At 40.1% G+C, this 15,782-nt stretch overlaps 1 protein-coding gene across 10 annotated transcripts in view; it reads left to right on the plus strand.

The window, feature by feature from the left end:
- Positions 1-15,782, plus strand: part of LDB2 (LIM domain binding 2) — a 377,310-nt gene that overhangs the window by 289,219 nt on the left and 72,309 nt on the right. For all 10 annotated transcript variants that reach the window (XM_044226055.1, XM_044226056.1, XM_044226053.1 and 7 more), the window contains exons 3-5: positions 1,464-1,636; positions 8,730-8,852; positions 11,542-11,625. In XM_044226055.1, the coding sequence (XP_044081990.1) occupies positions 1,464-1,636; positions 8,730-8,852; positions 11,542-11,625 (380 nt within the window). The remainder of the gene's footprint in view (positions 1-1,463; positions 1,637-8,729; positions 8,853-11,541; positions 11,626-15,782) is intronic.

Genomic DNA, 15,782 nt, shown 5'->3' on the forward strand with positions numbered 1-15,782 from the left:
AAAAGAGATATAGATCCATATGGAATGGATTAACATTGATTCTTTTAAAATGAAATTAAACATTTTAAAACATTCAAGTGAAGATTGTATGATCTTTCCTACTAAAGCTCTCTTTGGTAATTTATTTATCTTAAATATTATTTTTGTCTTTCAGGAGGCATTATATAGTGAATGTAAGAGATTTATTAAAAACCTTGCATCGCTTGAGAGTGCTTTAGTACTTTGCCTCAAAATCTGCACATAGGCAAAATTCCTGATATTATGAGTTGGGATTTTCAGTTTAAGAGGATTTAAAATCTCTGCTAAAGCAAGGGCTTGTTAGGTGTTTCTAAGCATCATATATCAGAGAGACCCAGCTACTTACCGATGATGCAAACTAAAATGGGGCAGGGCAGGGCAGGACACATGGAATCAAAGAGACCAATTTAGACGAAGTAGAAGGTATCAAGTTATCTTAAAATTGGTCTTTTGTTCTAGAAAGATATCCAGCTCCAGATGCAAATAGAATAATCAGTATTTACGCAGGTATGGACCTTTTTGTATATGCAGATTCTCAATCATTAAAGCAGTTGGAGACAGTGTTGAAAAGAGTAAATGTTTGCAGATTTGGAGGTAGAGACCCCAATTATCTACTTATTATAAGTCATGTGACTTTGATACAGTCCTAATGACCTTTTTTTGACATAATAAGCCTTTTGGTTTCCAGTTCCCCACTACCTTGAAGTTGTTCTGAAGATTCAATGAAAGAATCCCAAAATACTTAACACACTGCAAAGCATTACATTATCAAAATTTACATTATGACTACTATTCCTAATAATACATGATTGGATGATTGGCTTATAAACAATTCACTGCAAAATCCGATTCGATTGGATATGTTTTATTTTTTTAAAAAATATCTTCATTTAGAGGATACTTAGGAGATTCAAAGTGGTCATTGCTTTTGTTCCTGTTATTTTTGATGTTGTGGTTGTTGTTCCTGTTAGTTTTAAAGATTTTATTTATTTATTTGACAGAGAGAGATCACAAGTAAGCAGAGAAGTAGGCAGAGAGAGAGAGAGGAAAGCAGGCTCTCCGCCCAGCGGAGAGCCCGATGTGGGACTCAATCCCAGGACCCTGGGATCATGACCTGAGCCGAAGGCAGCGGCTTAACCCACTGAGCCACCCAGGCGCCCTGTTCCTGTTAGTTTTAAAGTACCAACCCTTACATTATTAACTTTCAATTAATACAAAATCTGTAGAGACGAATGTACAAATTTTTACTGAACAGTTGGGGATTTTATTTCACTAACTGCAACTCAGAAGGGTCATGGCTGTTTACAAAAGAAAGAAATTTACCTCCTTGTATGATTGGTTTCTTGAAATGATTTGTATCCAGTTGGAAGTCTGGCAATGGTGTGGGTTGAGTGGGACCATTGGATTCTTTTGTAATGATTTATTTCTCTGTGTTTCTTTCCCAGCTATTGGCAGGACCCTTATCCCTCGTTACTTTAGCACTGTGTTTGAAGGAGGGGTGACCGACCTGTATTACATCCTCAAACACTCGAAAGAGTCTTACCACAACTCATCCATCACAGTGGACTGCGACCAGTGTGCTATGGTCACCCAGCATGGGAAGCCCATGTTTACCAAGGTACAGGACATACTCAGCAACATGGCTTGTGCTTCTGTGGGTATACTGAAGGACAATAATTATGCTTTTCTTCTGGAACTTTGAGCTGATTTCTTACATCTCAGACACTGTCAGTGCTATGAGATAATCTCTTTTGTTTGTGACATGGCTAGATGCTTAGTGAACATGTTCTAAGATGTGTGCATGTGATGCAGAGCAAATATGATAGACCCGCAAAATTAAGAGACACAGGTTGCTAAACAAATAATCTTCTACATCTAAAAGAACATTCTCCCATTGTTGTGTGGTCAGTATTTGTGTTTTGTTTCTCTTAAAATTAAATACTTTTTAAAGCTAAGTTCAAATGTTAATAATGGGAAAAAAGGCAACTAACTACAACTCAACTAATTGCAATCTTTAAGGAGCATAAAAACATAAAAATATGTAACTAGGGAATTCAGAGTTTAAAATTTGTTTCCCCAAATTCTGAGAAGTTCTGTGGTTGGTCAGTCAGCAAGTGAGCACAGTAGAGTCAAAAGTTGGTTATGAGAAAATGAGAAACACAGGGGAGGGTGTTGGGTGGAGGACTGGGTAACATGATCTTTGAGGCACAATTTGAAGGATGTGAAGTGAAAGAAAATGTCTTCTATACTTTCTACACCTATGACCCTTCCCATCCACAGACAATCAACATGGAGGAATACTCCTTCCAGGCAAAGACCTTTCTGGAACACTACAGACAATTCCTTTATGTCCTCTCCCAAGTAGCAAAATTAGTAAGAACAAATATGTAGCCAGAGAATCTGACAAGCAGAAGTTTACTTGAATGAACACTAGTTAGTGCATTGTGATGAAGACTCAGTGTGAAACTAATCTGTAATATTAATGACAGCAGCTATCTCTTTTAGTTGAAAACACACATGACAATCCTCTCTTTATAGTTGAGAACTTGAATTATCAGGGTTAATTGCAAAAGCCCAAATTACAAGACTGAAGATATGTTTGTTACTTATGCACAGTTTTGTATGCACACACATAAAAATAAAATGTTTATCATTTAAAGTATCCATTGATCTTGTTGGTGCAGCTTCATCTTCCTGGTTGCTCACAAGGATATATTAAAAAAAAAAAAAAAAGAAAGGCAAAGGAAATGGTGAAAAAACGCAAAAGCAAATCATCAAATGTCATTGATTTCATGGTATCTTAATTTTGTCAATAGACATTTTAAATGTGGGGCAGAAGTTGGGTTTTTTCCTTTCTTCCTTTTTAACAGTTAAATGGAAAGGAAGGTTGCCAATTAGGCACAAAGAATATTCATTCCCGCTGTATGTAGATATTCATGCTGGGAAGAGAGTTTTGTTACATGGAAAGGAATGATGACCTGGATGATGGTTTAATCTGCGCATGTCTCACTTCATTTTGGATATGTAAAATATTTACATAATCTTGTATCTCAGTTGGATAACACCACCTATTTCAAAAGTTAGGAAGTTAGAGACCCAGAGAAAGGATTTCTCTGCTAGCTCATTATTCGGTTTTTATTTGTTTGTTTTGCTTTTGTCTAGGCTTAGCATTATGTTTAGGTAATCAAGAAAAACATGCCAATTCCTTATGCTTTACGGGAAAAAAGAAATCCATGAGAATTAAATAAAATGGCTATAATGAAAAAGCTACTTCCAAAGCCTAGAGCCATTGAAAATAAAAATGCATTTTTGCAGCATCCCTTTTATAAAGCATAAAATATTTTATATAAACACACTAATACAATATTTTATAATAAATTATATAATAATAACTAATTTTAAAATAACATGTGTAACATTTTATATACATGTAAAATGTATAATAAAAGATAGTCCTTTATATTTTTTCAATTTCTTTCATTTCAGGCCACAACTTTTTTTGTAAATGAGCATAGTCAACTGCTCTGAAGTTAAAATGATATATATTCAGGATGGGTTTTAAATTTTTTTTAAAAATCCCATTCTTCTGATGAAGTGCCTTTTTTCACTCAAATCAAGAAGCTAAGGTTTCCCTTGGTTGCAGTTTTTCCTCACCCAGGAATGCTTCCCTCTCAGATGGCCATGGGGAAGACCAGAACAACCTCCTCCTGAACTCAGATCTTTCATCCCAAGCTTGTTATTTAGGTCACCTCTCCCTCTACTCCATGGCAGTACATCTCCCAACTCTTGTAATGAATATTTCCATAGTGTGATGAGAAATATCACTTTCTCGGAAATGCAGCTTAGCTATGTGGACTTAGTCCAGATGCTAATTATGCACATTTATTTTTAGAAAATTCTAAAGCATTCATTTTTTTCTTTTCACTTCCCCCACCCCACCTTGGTGATTATGATACTACCCGAAGAATCCTTCCAATTTTTCTTTTGTTCTTATATTAATTAAAAATAACCCACCTTCGTGTAATAAAATAATGTGAGTATTTAGTATAAAACAGTGAGCTAATGACCTTTCAGTAGCACAAAGAAAAATGTAGTCTGGAAGCTGCTGCTTTATTTTTAAAGGGGAGCCCCACTGTACATGGAATTACTTTAGCACATTATGTACAGGCACATCACATTGTTCTAATTTAGACTATCAATACACTCTAATTCCCCAAATAGCGTTTGACCCAGTGGTTCTGAGTTGCTTTTATGAAAATTTGGTCAACTGGTGAATCAAATATCAGCCGCAGTCCTAATCAACGGTAATATTTAATATTCCTCAGGAGTATAGTGCACATTTTGCAATTTCCTGATCCTAGGAACACTATAGATTATGGGTAAATATGTAATTAGAGTTTTAAAACACACATTATGAAGCCTTTCTTTTCTGTATTCAATTTTGAATCAAATTGAAAACAAGGTTTAATAATCTGAAGAGCAATCACCAAGGTTTTCAGAATCCAAGACCCTTGAATTACATTTGAGGCTGTGAATACTGACAGATGCTGAGAGGAACCTCCCGGGGTACACATAGGGCTACTTTTAGATTTTACAAACTAATGTCATAGTTACAGCCATTACCAAACACTCTTATCACTCTGTAAACATGGCTTTATGTGTTCTCTGGTCTCAATTAATTTATTACACAATTATTTATGACTATAGGAAAGTACCCTGAAGTGCCTCAGCCGTTTTCCCTATATGAATGCTCATTCAGGTCGTTGACATCATTCCTATCTTAGCCTGTCTGCAACATTATAGTCCAGGATTTATCCATTTCCACCCTTAACCCAGCTCCAGTTGAATTAGTATAATATCAATGACCATATTGCTTTCATATATGTATACATGTGCATTTACATATGCAGTATTTCCATGTAAAATACAATGAGCTTTATGCAATTGTTAATTTGAAAGCAGTATTTCATGCATAAACACCAAGAAAACTAAGTAAACACTTCTACCTAAAAAGCACATTTTCTTTCATAACAGGTCTATGAAAATCATTTGTATTCTACAACAGCATGGTCAACATTGCTTTACAATTAGTCAGAGAAAGAAAAGGGTTAAAAAGCTACCGGTTAGTTTGAGAAATGTTCTTTTTTAGTTCTCTTGTTCCTGGCCTAGTCTCAAGCTAGCACGTGATCCGCTGAATGCCTGCCAGCCTCTTTCTTGTTGATCCTCCGGAGACCATCTGTGCTGGGGGCATTGATTAGAGTGTGTCTGCTGGGATTACATCTTTTCTGTTGCCATGCCAACTAATCAGCTGATTTTGGTTACCACAGAAACAAAATGTCAGAGCTCACAGTACGGTAACATGAATTCAGCACAACAGAAAATGTTTTCTTAATTGGGGACCCTTTTGATTTTGGATTCCAAGTGAAAGGCAGCTTTAAAAAAAAGGGCCAACTTTAGATAAAAGCTACATTAATTGTATTGATTAAGAGGAATGCACAGAATTTCTCTGAAAAAAGAAAATATTAATTCTCCTTTATAAACCATGTCTTTTTTTTTACCATTTCCAGACAAGGAATACATATATATATATATATCTCCCCCCTTAGGCGCCTCTATTCCATTTGCTGATTTTTGCATATTGAATAAATCACAAGGCCTTTAGTTTCCTTTAACTTCCATGATGGGGGCAGGAAGCAGGGAGGCTGGGATAGGGCTTGGGAGAAGGCCATGGGTAAAAAAAACTACCTTGAGGGAGCACAAGAGTGACCAAATTTTCCTCTGGTCTTCCATTCAAGGAAGTCATTTAATTTTCACAGTCAACTCAGATTCAATTTTAAGGATTCCTCTCTTGCATGTGATATGCTCTGGATAAGGCTGATTTCTTGGTTTGGGCTTACAAAGGAGGAGCCCAAGGCTTGTTGCAATTTTCCCTTTTGTAGGCCCATGACAGTTCGAAGGCAAGAAGTGTCCTCAACTGGTTTGCTCTGTCACGGTAAACAGAGAATACAATTTAACCTGACTTTACAGATCCTCCAGTTGAGTACCTCGTCAGAAGGACTCCATCTATGCCCTCTTATTATGGAATTCTATTCCAGTAGAACCTCCATCTGTCTTGGGTTTGTGGTTCATAAACACAAAACAAATAGATTAGATAAGATAAAAGCATGACATTTAACTGGGCTAATATTTATTTAAACATCTAATAATCCCCCTTCTTTAAAAAAAAAAAAGGATTATAGCATCCAAATATCCTTGTCCTCTACTGTCAAGACATTTCAACTGTCACTGGATGATTGCAGTCACCTCCTTTTTGTGAAAGTTTCTCTGCAGGTGGCTTCTGTCATACTAAAGCCCTGGAGAGAATTGTGTAGCTTAATCTCCATGCAACCCCTTCGAAAACCTTGGTGAATTAATTCCAATGCTAAGGATGTTCTAGAGAAGTGGTTTGTTCTAGAAAGTCTTCCCCCATTTCCAAGTGCACAACACTCATGGCTAAGATGCCAGGAAGGAAGCTCTGAAGACCACTCAATTGAAGAGGTTTAGGACAAGGTGTCTAAATGCCTAAAATTGCCCATGGATTCTGCTAGTGGAGTCTGAGCTGGAGGTCTTCACCCAATTATCAATAATTATCCTACAGTGCTTCTGAGACCTTTGATAAAAAGAAAATGGTGGACATCAACAGCATCTTTCTTAAGTAGTGCCCTTGCTCACATGGTGCCCTTACTAACACTCCTTGTACTGGTATTTGGCTTGTTCAAAGAAAATATTACTGGAGCACCTGGTGGCTCATTCAGTTAAGCATCAGACTCTTGATTTTGGCTCAAGTCATAATCTCAAGGTCTTGCAATTGAGTCCTCCTACTGGGTTCCATGCTGGGTATGGAACCTGCTTAAGATTCTCTCAACTCCTTCTCTGTCCCTCCCCCTCTTCTACTCACACATTTCCTCTCTCTCTAAAAAAATTTTTTTTAATTAAAAAAAATCATTTAAAAAATAATAAAGAAAATACTACCTTAAATTAGAATAAACAGAAAGCACACTGCCCACTGCCTAGGACATAGTTGGAACTCAATAAATGGTGGCCTTCTGTATTAAATTCCCAAAGAAAGAAGTGGTTATTAATATCTCAAAAAGGTTGAAATAAATTGTTAATTATCTTCATGGGTTTTAGAAATGAGCATACCCTCCTAGTGGGTTAATTGTTATTTATGATTTTTAAAACTTGTGTAGTGCATTGATTTCCGAAATTGTGTATATTTGCTTTTAGCATAGGAAACATTTCTCCAAAAAACTCGATCAGAAGTCCAATACTTTGAAAGGATGAAACTGAAGCTGCTCTGGTCGAATCGAGAAAATGGGTGGAGATCACATGGTCTATATAGAGGCCAAATTCTTCCCAGCAGAGCCCCTGAGACACCTCCTTGGATCCCTGGGTCTCAGAGAGCACATTATGATGACTACTAGTGGCAGGGTTCTGCATTTTTGGGTTGCAGTCTTTTTATCTTTAGAGCTATTATTTGCTACCATCCTACTACGTGCCATGTATAATACCAGGCAATCTACACATACAATATCATTCATATATTTACCCAGCAACCGTACAGAAGGTACTATCCTCATCTTACAGATGAGGACACGGGAACTTAGGGAATTTACTTGGTTTTCTCAAAGTTCCAAAATAAGTAAAAAAGTAGAGTTAGGGTGTGCATCTAGTACTTTCTGATGTCAAAGCCTCTGTCTACTCCAAAACAAACATGAACTGAATGATGGGTTGTAACTATTTAAATTGGACCAATATGCTCCCACTACTTCCTATTTTTTAGTTGAAATAGGATCTGTGGTGTCCTATTGCCTAACATTTTCTCTGATTTCAAAGTCATTAACGGTGAAATAAGATAGGTAAATTAAATAGGAACTATAAGCTAAAAATGATCTGAATATCAAAAGAAGAAAAAAATGATCACCCCATCGAGGAAGAGAGCCTCATAAATTCTATGTTTCTTTAATAATACATATTTGTCCTAGAAAGATATCACCCTTCCCCCAAAGCTTGCCCTTTTATGCAAGCAAAATTTGTCACTGCTGATAGCATGCCTCTATTTCTCACATGCCAATAACTGATCCCAGCTGCCTTGGGTAACGCATTGTCCCCCGGGAATTTGTCCCTGAAAATGAAAACTTCCTCTGTTTGGATAACCTTGTAGTAAGTCCTACTTAAGCATGAACTATTTTATTAGGTACTTTCTCCCAGAGTAGGTCTACCATGATTAGAACAGGATTTCATGCTCTGATGATAGAAGGATGATGAAACAGAGATAAGGAGGCGGGAGAGTATGATTTTTGCGAGGACACACTGTGTGTCAGGAGTTTTTGACATAATGCTGCAATAATATAGCATTATTTTGTTAGACTATTTTGTTCCCATATTTGCAAATGAGGAAACAGAGGCTCATGGAGTTTTGGCAGCAACCAGTCAAGTTACTAGTAGCTCATGGTGAGTAAGCAGCTGTCTTGTCTTTTGAACCCGTGGATCCAGGAGCTCACACTTGTCTCAGTATGTCGTGCATAAAGCACTGGTGTCACATCCTTGCCAAGATCTAGCGCTGTCCGAGGACAGTCAGGGAGACCACGCTGAGCAGCTAATGTGTGAGTTACAAAAGTGTGGCATTGACAAAGTGCACAGCAAATGAGTGTGTTGTTTATCGCTTCTAGGTGTGTACAGAAGGCAGACTGATCTTGGAGTTCACCTTTGATGATCTCATGAGAATAAAAACATGGCACTTTACCATTAGACAATACAGAGAGTTAGTCCCAAGGAGCATTCTAGCCATGCATGTAAGTAATTTCAGCACTATTTTACTCTCTTTCTTTCCCCCCTCCCCACCCATTTACTTAGGGAGGAAAACTACAGTTCTCTCTCTCTGAAAGAACACTAACAGTCTTCACATGTTGGGTAATGAACTCTCAGTTTGAGTTTTCCCCTCAACTATTTTATTCTACAGGCCCCCTTCCCCCTCTTTGTTTCTGAGTTTGGTGCAGTGTGAGATTTTTCTTTTTTTTTATATTTTATTATTTTAAACTCCAAACTGAGGTTACCTCAATAAACAGTTTGTACTTCTCTTAAATTCCACTGAATTATTATCAAGTATTGCTCTGCCTGGGCTATTAAACCTTTTATGTATAACTGGGGAAGGAAATAAAACAAGAAGTAAGGTAAGGAAAACAAGTTTCCAGTTTTGATTCGAACCATCTGACAAGCAGTGAGGCTCAGGTAGCTCAGATCTGTGTCTAGAGCATTTCTAACCATAGTTTTGGGATGAAGCGAGCAGTCTGGGTTTCGCTCTGTTTCAGTTGACCACAAATCATATCACATTTATTGAGCACCAACTAGGTGCATGGCCAAATCTGATGCCAATCTGGATATATGTTTTAGAGGTAAGACTTGGTAAGAACTAGCTGAGTGCAGTCCCTGAAGAAGGCGTCAAAGGCTCTGACTTAAATAAATCCCTCTTCCATAATGCATGATGCAGCAGTTTCTGTGAAAAGGCTTTGGAGCAAAATCAGACTTAATGAGCCTGATTTTTAAGACCCTGTACAATCAAACGAGAATACAATAAGAGTAGCTAGTATTTACTAGGTGTTTGCTATGCCAGGTCTTGTGCTAAGCATATGTACACATTCTATTTAACCCTCCCAGTAACCCAGAGAGGTGCAGAATCATTATCCCTGCTTTAGAAGTGAGAAAACCAAGACTTGGGCTTGATATGTTGCTCCATGTTTCTCAGCATGAAAGTGGCAAATCAAGATTTCAACTCAGCTGGTACAGACTCCAAAACCCAGGCTGATGAGCCATCTGTCTCCAGACTATCCAATTCCACTCTGTCTCCCCAGGTTTTGTCCTCTACCCTCTCTTCCCAATTGGTTAAACCCAATCTCTCCCCTTCCCATTGACCTTGTGCTTCCTGCTGTGGCACCCCACTCCCCTGCTCCAATCTTTCTGCCTAGTTCTCCACTTTGAAAGCCCAGTACACATCCTCTAATCCCATTGAAGAAGCCCAAAGTAGCCACTCTTAGTGTTCTCAAAAGAGACCAAAAGGCAGCAGAAGGTAGTGGTCGGGAGCCTGGATCCTAGAATGAGATCACATACGTGTGTATTCCTGTTCCTGTGACCTTGTGCAAGTGACATGGCATCTCTGTACTTCCAGTTCTTCATCTATAAAATGGGTATAGTAATAGAGTCTGCCTCAGAGGACTGGTTTGAAGATTAAGAGTTAATGCATGTAAAGAACGTAAAACAGTGCCTGGCACATAGTAGGTCCTCTTCAAGTAGCAGTGACTGGCTTTTAGCAGCTTTGGCAGCAGTAATGTCCTTCCTTTCATTTATTATTATATCCTGTCTTCTGTCTGCAAATCTGATGCATATGTTTGTGACTACTACCTGATGACTATCTATAGAACCAGCTCTTTCTGGCACATGGAAGGGCTTCAATAAATATTGGCTCTATGTCCACAGAGAACTCCCTTCTCAGAAACTGAAGTGAGAAGTCACAACCTCCAACTCTTTTCTCTGACTTTTGGGTTTTTGTTGAAATGCACAAAGCCAACTGGTTACATGACTATGAGAAAAACTAAGTACAGGAAAGAATGAATTAAAGTGTTAGAGGAACTTGTTGTAGTCTCATGACTACAGGCATGAAGACAAAAGGATATTTATTGAGTCTCTCTTTGTTTAGCTCCAGTTTGTGTCTGCCAGTGAAGAAGGAAAGACAAATAGAAAGGAAGAGTGTCGACCAAGAGACTCATCTCACAATGAAACCCAGAAAGAAATTTCATTTTTTTTGTAGCCCACCAGAACATTTGGGGTAGCCCATGGAACATTTAGGGTTACCCATGGAACATTACACCCCTCTTTTAAATGTGGCAGATATTTTGGGAAAGGTGTTGCTTACCCTTACAGTACTATAGGATGAAAATTGTTGAGACCATCTATTTCAGACACAGCTTAATGGGGAAGAAATTTAGAATATATATATATATAAATTTCATACAAGTGGTAAAGTTTTCAGATATAGTCTTAGACTCCAAGCTGTCAAACACAACACTATCACAACTGAAAACAAAGGCCAGTCCTAAAGCCTGGCTCTATGAAATCCAGAGATGGACCCTGCCTTCTCTGCTGAGTGCCAGAGACTTGGCAGTGTCCTGACGGAGCTTAATGACCCTCCTTCTGAAGACACCGGGGTCTCTCACAGAGGAAGTAAGGTTGTTTCTCCCAAGGACTAAAAGCATGCCTGATTCATTTTGGTTCTACCTGGCAACAGATCTTGCATCATTGATCCAAAAATGTCCTTGAGCCATTATATGCAAGTGTCTTCAAAATGTAAATTAAATTATCTCCAGCAAACTCCCCTCTGAGACAAACTGACAATGTTGAGATTGCATTTTTTAGCAACTGTAGCCCAGTTTGAGACTTTCTTGGCACCATCTTACAAAGATAAAATATATGGTTTTTTTTCTTGTTTAGGCACAAGATCCTCAGGTCCTGGATCAGCTGTCCAAAAACATCACTAGGATGGGACTAACAAATTTCACCCTCAACTACCTCAGGGTAAGACCAATGGGATGATTACATTTCCTGGTGAATTTGAAAAGTGCTTTAGAGGTGTATATGTATCTTGAACCAAGAAGTCAAAATGAGGTAATAGAGCACAATACATGTGTCTTACACGACCGTGTGTGTGTTTTTTGTGTGTATTTTCAATGGAGGACGGGGTTTAATTAACAAAGCAGCAAACCTAGGCTTTGTCAAAGTTGAATTTCCTCTCTCTGTTTGTATGACTCTTGGAGTTAATTATTCAAAGGCCAGCGGTGTCTGCTCATATAATGTTTTGGCACTCTGCCCCTCTTGGTTGTCTCAAGTTTCTGATGTACAATGGTATTCACTTCTTCTGTGTCTCCACCCAGGGAGTGTCCCTGAGTAGACTCAGTGTGCCCTCCAGAGAGCATCCCCTGAAGTTCAGCTCAATGGTGGAACACAGATATTTCTAAGTCTTCTAAGGGACTCTCTGTGTAACATGGAACAGATTTTCTGGGTTGGATATAAAGTCAGTTTTGATCTTTAAAAATTAAGAGTTAGGCAAAATTATCTGCCTACATAGTAACTATGGCTTCTGTATTTGGTCTAAAACAGAAACACTTGTCACTCCGGTTTGTGGTGTAGAATTGCAGTCATCGTGTTGCAGGTAGAGGATATGGTTTCCTTCATAAAGCAAGCATTGTCCTCCAGACTGTACAAGAAGTCAGTGGGTGCGCTCCACATTCCTTTGCCTCTCCAAAGCTCCCTCTTTGTCATTGTGCTGCCACTTCTCCAGCCCCCTACCCATCGTGGAGTTTATGCTCTTCTTTCTTGATCCCTAAGCGCTGTGTCAGTCTGTGAATTTTGCTTTGTGTTCCTAACCCTCTGTAACCAGTCATTTTGTGTATGTCTAAATGCTGAAGTACTTTGGCTGGACTTTCTCTTTAGTGAATTAAGAATAATTTGAACAAAGTCTTCCAAGTAACACACTCATGGCAATGTGCCAGGTCCTATGCTAGAGAATGAAGATTCAAAGACAAAAGTCATCGTATCTGCCATCAAGAAATGATGGCCAGACCCATAGATGGGTCTCCTACGATGGCCAGACCCATAGAGAGAACATTATAAACAAAATGGTAAATAATCCTGGTTGAAATTTTCAAGTGGAATTATGGGAGTACAAAATGGAGACCTCTCAGAAGAATGCATCAGAGAAGCTTTATGGAAGACATTATGCCTAACTTGAGTGTGAAAGAATGAATAAAGGTAAAGCCAGGAAGGGGTCAGGAAAGACATTCACATTAGAGGGAAAAGAAGGGGCCTGGATTATGAGATGGAATTCTAAGCAGGTAAATGATGCTGGAACGTGGAACAAGAAGCCAGGAGAGGCGGGAGGGAAAGTAACTTATGAATCAGGTCTTGGAACAGCTGGCTGGCTGGGCTACCAGGCCAGGAGCTTCTGAAAAGATTAAATATGAGCATGGTAGTATCCCCCTCCTGAGTAGAGGGAAAAAAGCTATTTTCTATCCAGCCTAGATGCCCTAGGTCCAAATACAGGCACAGCAAGAGCTGAAGTCAGCTTTGCTCCTGCCACCCTCTACTTTGCCCCATCACCACCCCCATTTTGGCAGCCCTGAACCAGGTTGCTCTCTAGTAATGGTCCTATGGTTCCCACTCAGAGGGAAAACAGAGACTTCCCAGGAGGGTAACAGAAAGGGTTGTTAGAGCTAGGTTCTTCCATACTCCCAGGTTCTACCTTTAGAGGGGCTCCCATGGCACCACTGGTGTAGTGGGAGTGGGTAGCAAGGCCTGGGAAAGTGGAGGTCTGTGGCATGCTCTAGCCACAGAAATTCAGAAGGCTGCCCTCCACTGCCAGGCATTTCATCTTGTTAGAGACTGTGAGTGGTTCTTTTAAACCATCTGAAGATGCCTCTCTTCAGACAGATAAAGATGTTTCATATTGTGTGTCCTCAGCTGACCCCACACTGGAATCTGGAACTTTGGATTCTATCCTAGACTTGGTCACTCACCCTCTGGTGAAATCTAGACAGATTCACTATTATATCTTTTAGCTGCATTTAACACAGATCAATAAATGCTAAACTTCCTTCCTCCCCTTTCCCTAGCTCTTCTTCTTATCATCATCAATTAAATGTTGACTTTTACCTTGGGGTCAACAAGGCCCACCTGGCTCCCACGTTCTAAAATTTTCTGCTTTTAACCCACAAAAACTGAGAAGATCATACTTGCAAAGAGGGGGAAGAGGCAGGGATTGGCACCAACCCCCTCTCCCAACAGCAACAGGAGGAAGACGCGTGTGGTTTTGTGCAATATGGAATCGTGTTTCAAAGGCTACCACTTAAATGTAGCTCTTATGCATGTCCTGACTTCACTAGTCTTCACAATGGTCCCTGTGCACTAGCACAATTTATGTGAGAGAACTGGGCATAGAGAGTGCAAGTAAGTAAACTCAGTCACCCAGCCTTCTACCACGGAACAGCTGGGCTGGGACTTGAACTCGGGCAGTGTGGCTCTAGAATCCATGAGCTTCATGAAGATCTCTGCTGCCTTTCTAGGAGGAAGGGAGAACAATGATATTGACAGAAGTTGGACTGTGTCTCTCCTGCCTTGACAGGGGAGTGTGCATCATCTCTCACTGGGGACTTAATCCACTTTGCCAAACTAATGACAGCTCCTTGTAGGGTTTCATGTGCAGATTGAGTGGGACAATCCATGTAGACAGCTTAGCACAAGGTCTGTGGACAGAAAGCACCCAGTTAGTGTTCACTGGCATGATTGATTGAGCACCCACTATGTGTCCATCATTGTTGTTCATACTGGAACCATGGAGAGCAACATGGCATCTCGCTCTCTTCTCTTCCTCTGGGTCCACTCAACACCCTTTTACTTCCTCTGCTTATGTATCCTGGGTCAGCAGCTGCTTGCCCTTCCTGGCTCCATTCCTTCCTTTCTTCACTCCCTCCATCACTTATTCATCAGGACTCTTTCATCGAGCCCACTCTGTCTTCCTGGCCTTGTGCCAGGTGTGGGACCTTCCTCGTGGAGAAGATGTGGCCCTTTCCAGGGCAGGGGGAGGCCAGCAAAGCGTGGTCAGCCACAGTTCCAGTGAGGTGTGGTGACAAGGAAGGACTACAGGGCTCTGTGGGAGGTCAGGAGGGGTCCCTGGTCTCCGGATGGAAGGCCCCCCTCCTAGAAATAACTATGGGTAGTTGTGAGCCATGTGGCAAGTCAAGGCTGAACAGAGCCTCACACTCAGTTCCCAAAACCATATGGACATTTCCATGATGAGACCTGGCCCGGGTAGTGGTTACTAAGAATGAAAAACAAAGTTTTTTTGGATTAGACTGGGATCAAAGATTTCCTTAGTGCTCTTACCAATCGATATTCATAAGACAGCTGAGCAATCGCCCAGTGCAATCTGGAGCTGGGTGCCTGGGTGGCTGAGTTGGTTAGGTGACTGCCTTTGACTTAGGTCATGATCTTTGAGTCCTGCATCAGGCTCCCTGCTTAGCCAGGAGCCTGCTTCTCCCTCTGACCCTCCCCCCTTATGTTCTCTCTCTCTCATTCTACCTCTCTCTCAAATAAATACATAAAATCTTAAACAAAACAAAACAAAAACCTGGAAATCTCCCATCCTTCTGAGGAGCCAGGCCTTTGCCTCCAGCCTCAGGGTGTTATTTGAGGTATTGTTTAGTTAACTAGGAGCTTCAAAACTACATCCAGATCAGAAAAAAGGTCAGACACATGTGTTGACAAATATTAATCCAAGGCCTTCTAGATAGCAGAAGAGTTTTCTTTAAATCAATGCATCCTGGTGCTCGCTTCGGCAGCACATATACTAAATCAATGCATCCTGCTTTGGAAAGGAGGGCTAGAGATTTTAAATGCTCCAGACATCTGAAATTTCAATATGCTGTGTCTTTCATGTAACAAAATTAAGCAGTACAGAAAGTAAGCAATTTCAGTCATCTAGCTTCGCCCAAACAAGTTCTCCCACTACCATGAAATTCCAGATCCTTCTCGTGGAGGTCTGCAGTCAGGGGCTCTGCGGAGCTCACGGGGGTGGCTCCTCACTCAAGGAAGGAGCAAGTGAAACACGATGGATGCCTTTTGAGCTTGCGAATGCCGGTGATGGCTCCATACTCGGACGTTCACCTGGCAGCACCTTG

Source organism: Neovison vison, chromosome 11 (genome assembly GCF_020171115.1).
Source record: "Neovison vison isolate M4711 chromosome 11, ASM_NN_V1, whole genome shotgun sequence".
Taxonomy (NCBI): domain Eukaryota; kingdom Metazoa; phylum Chordata; class Mammalia; order Carnivora; family Mustelidae; genus Neogale; species Neogale vison.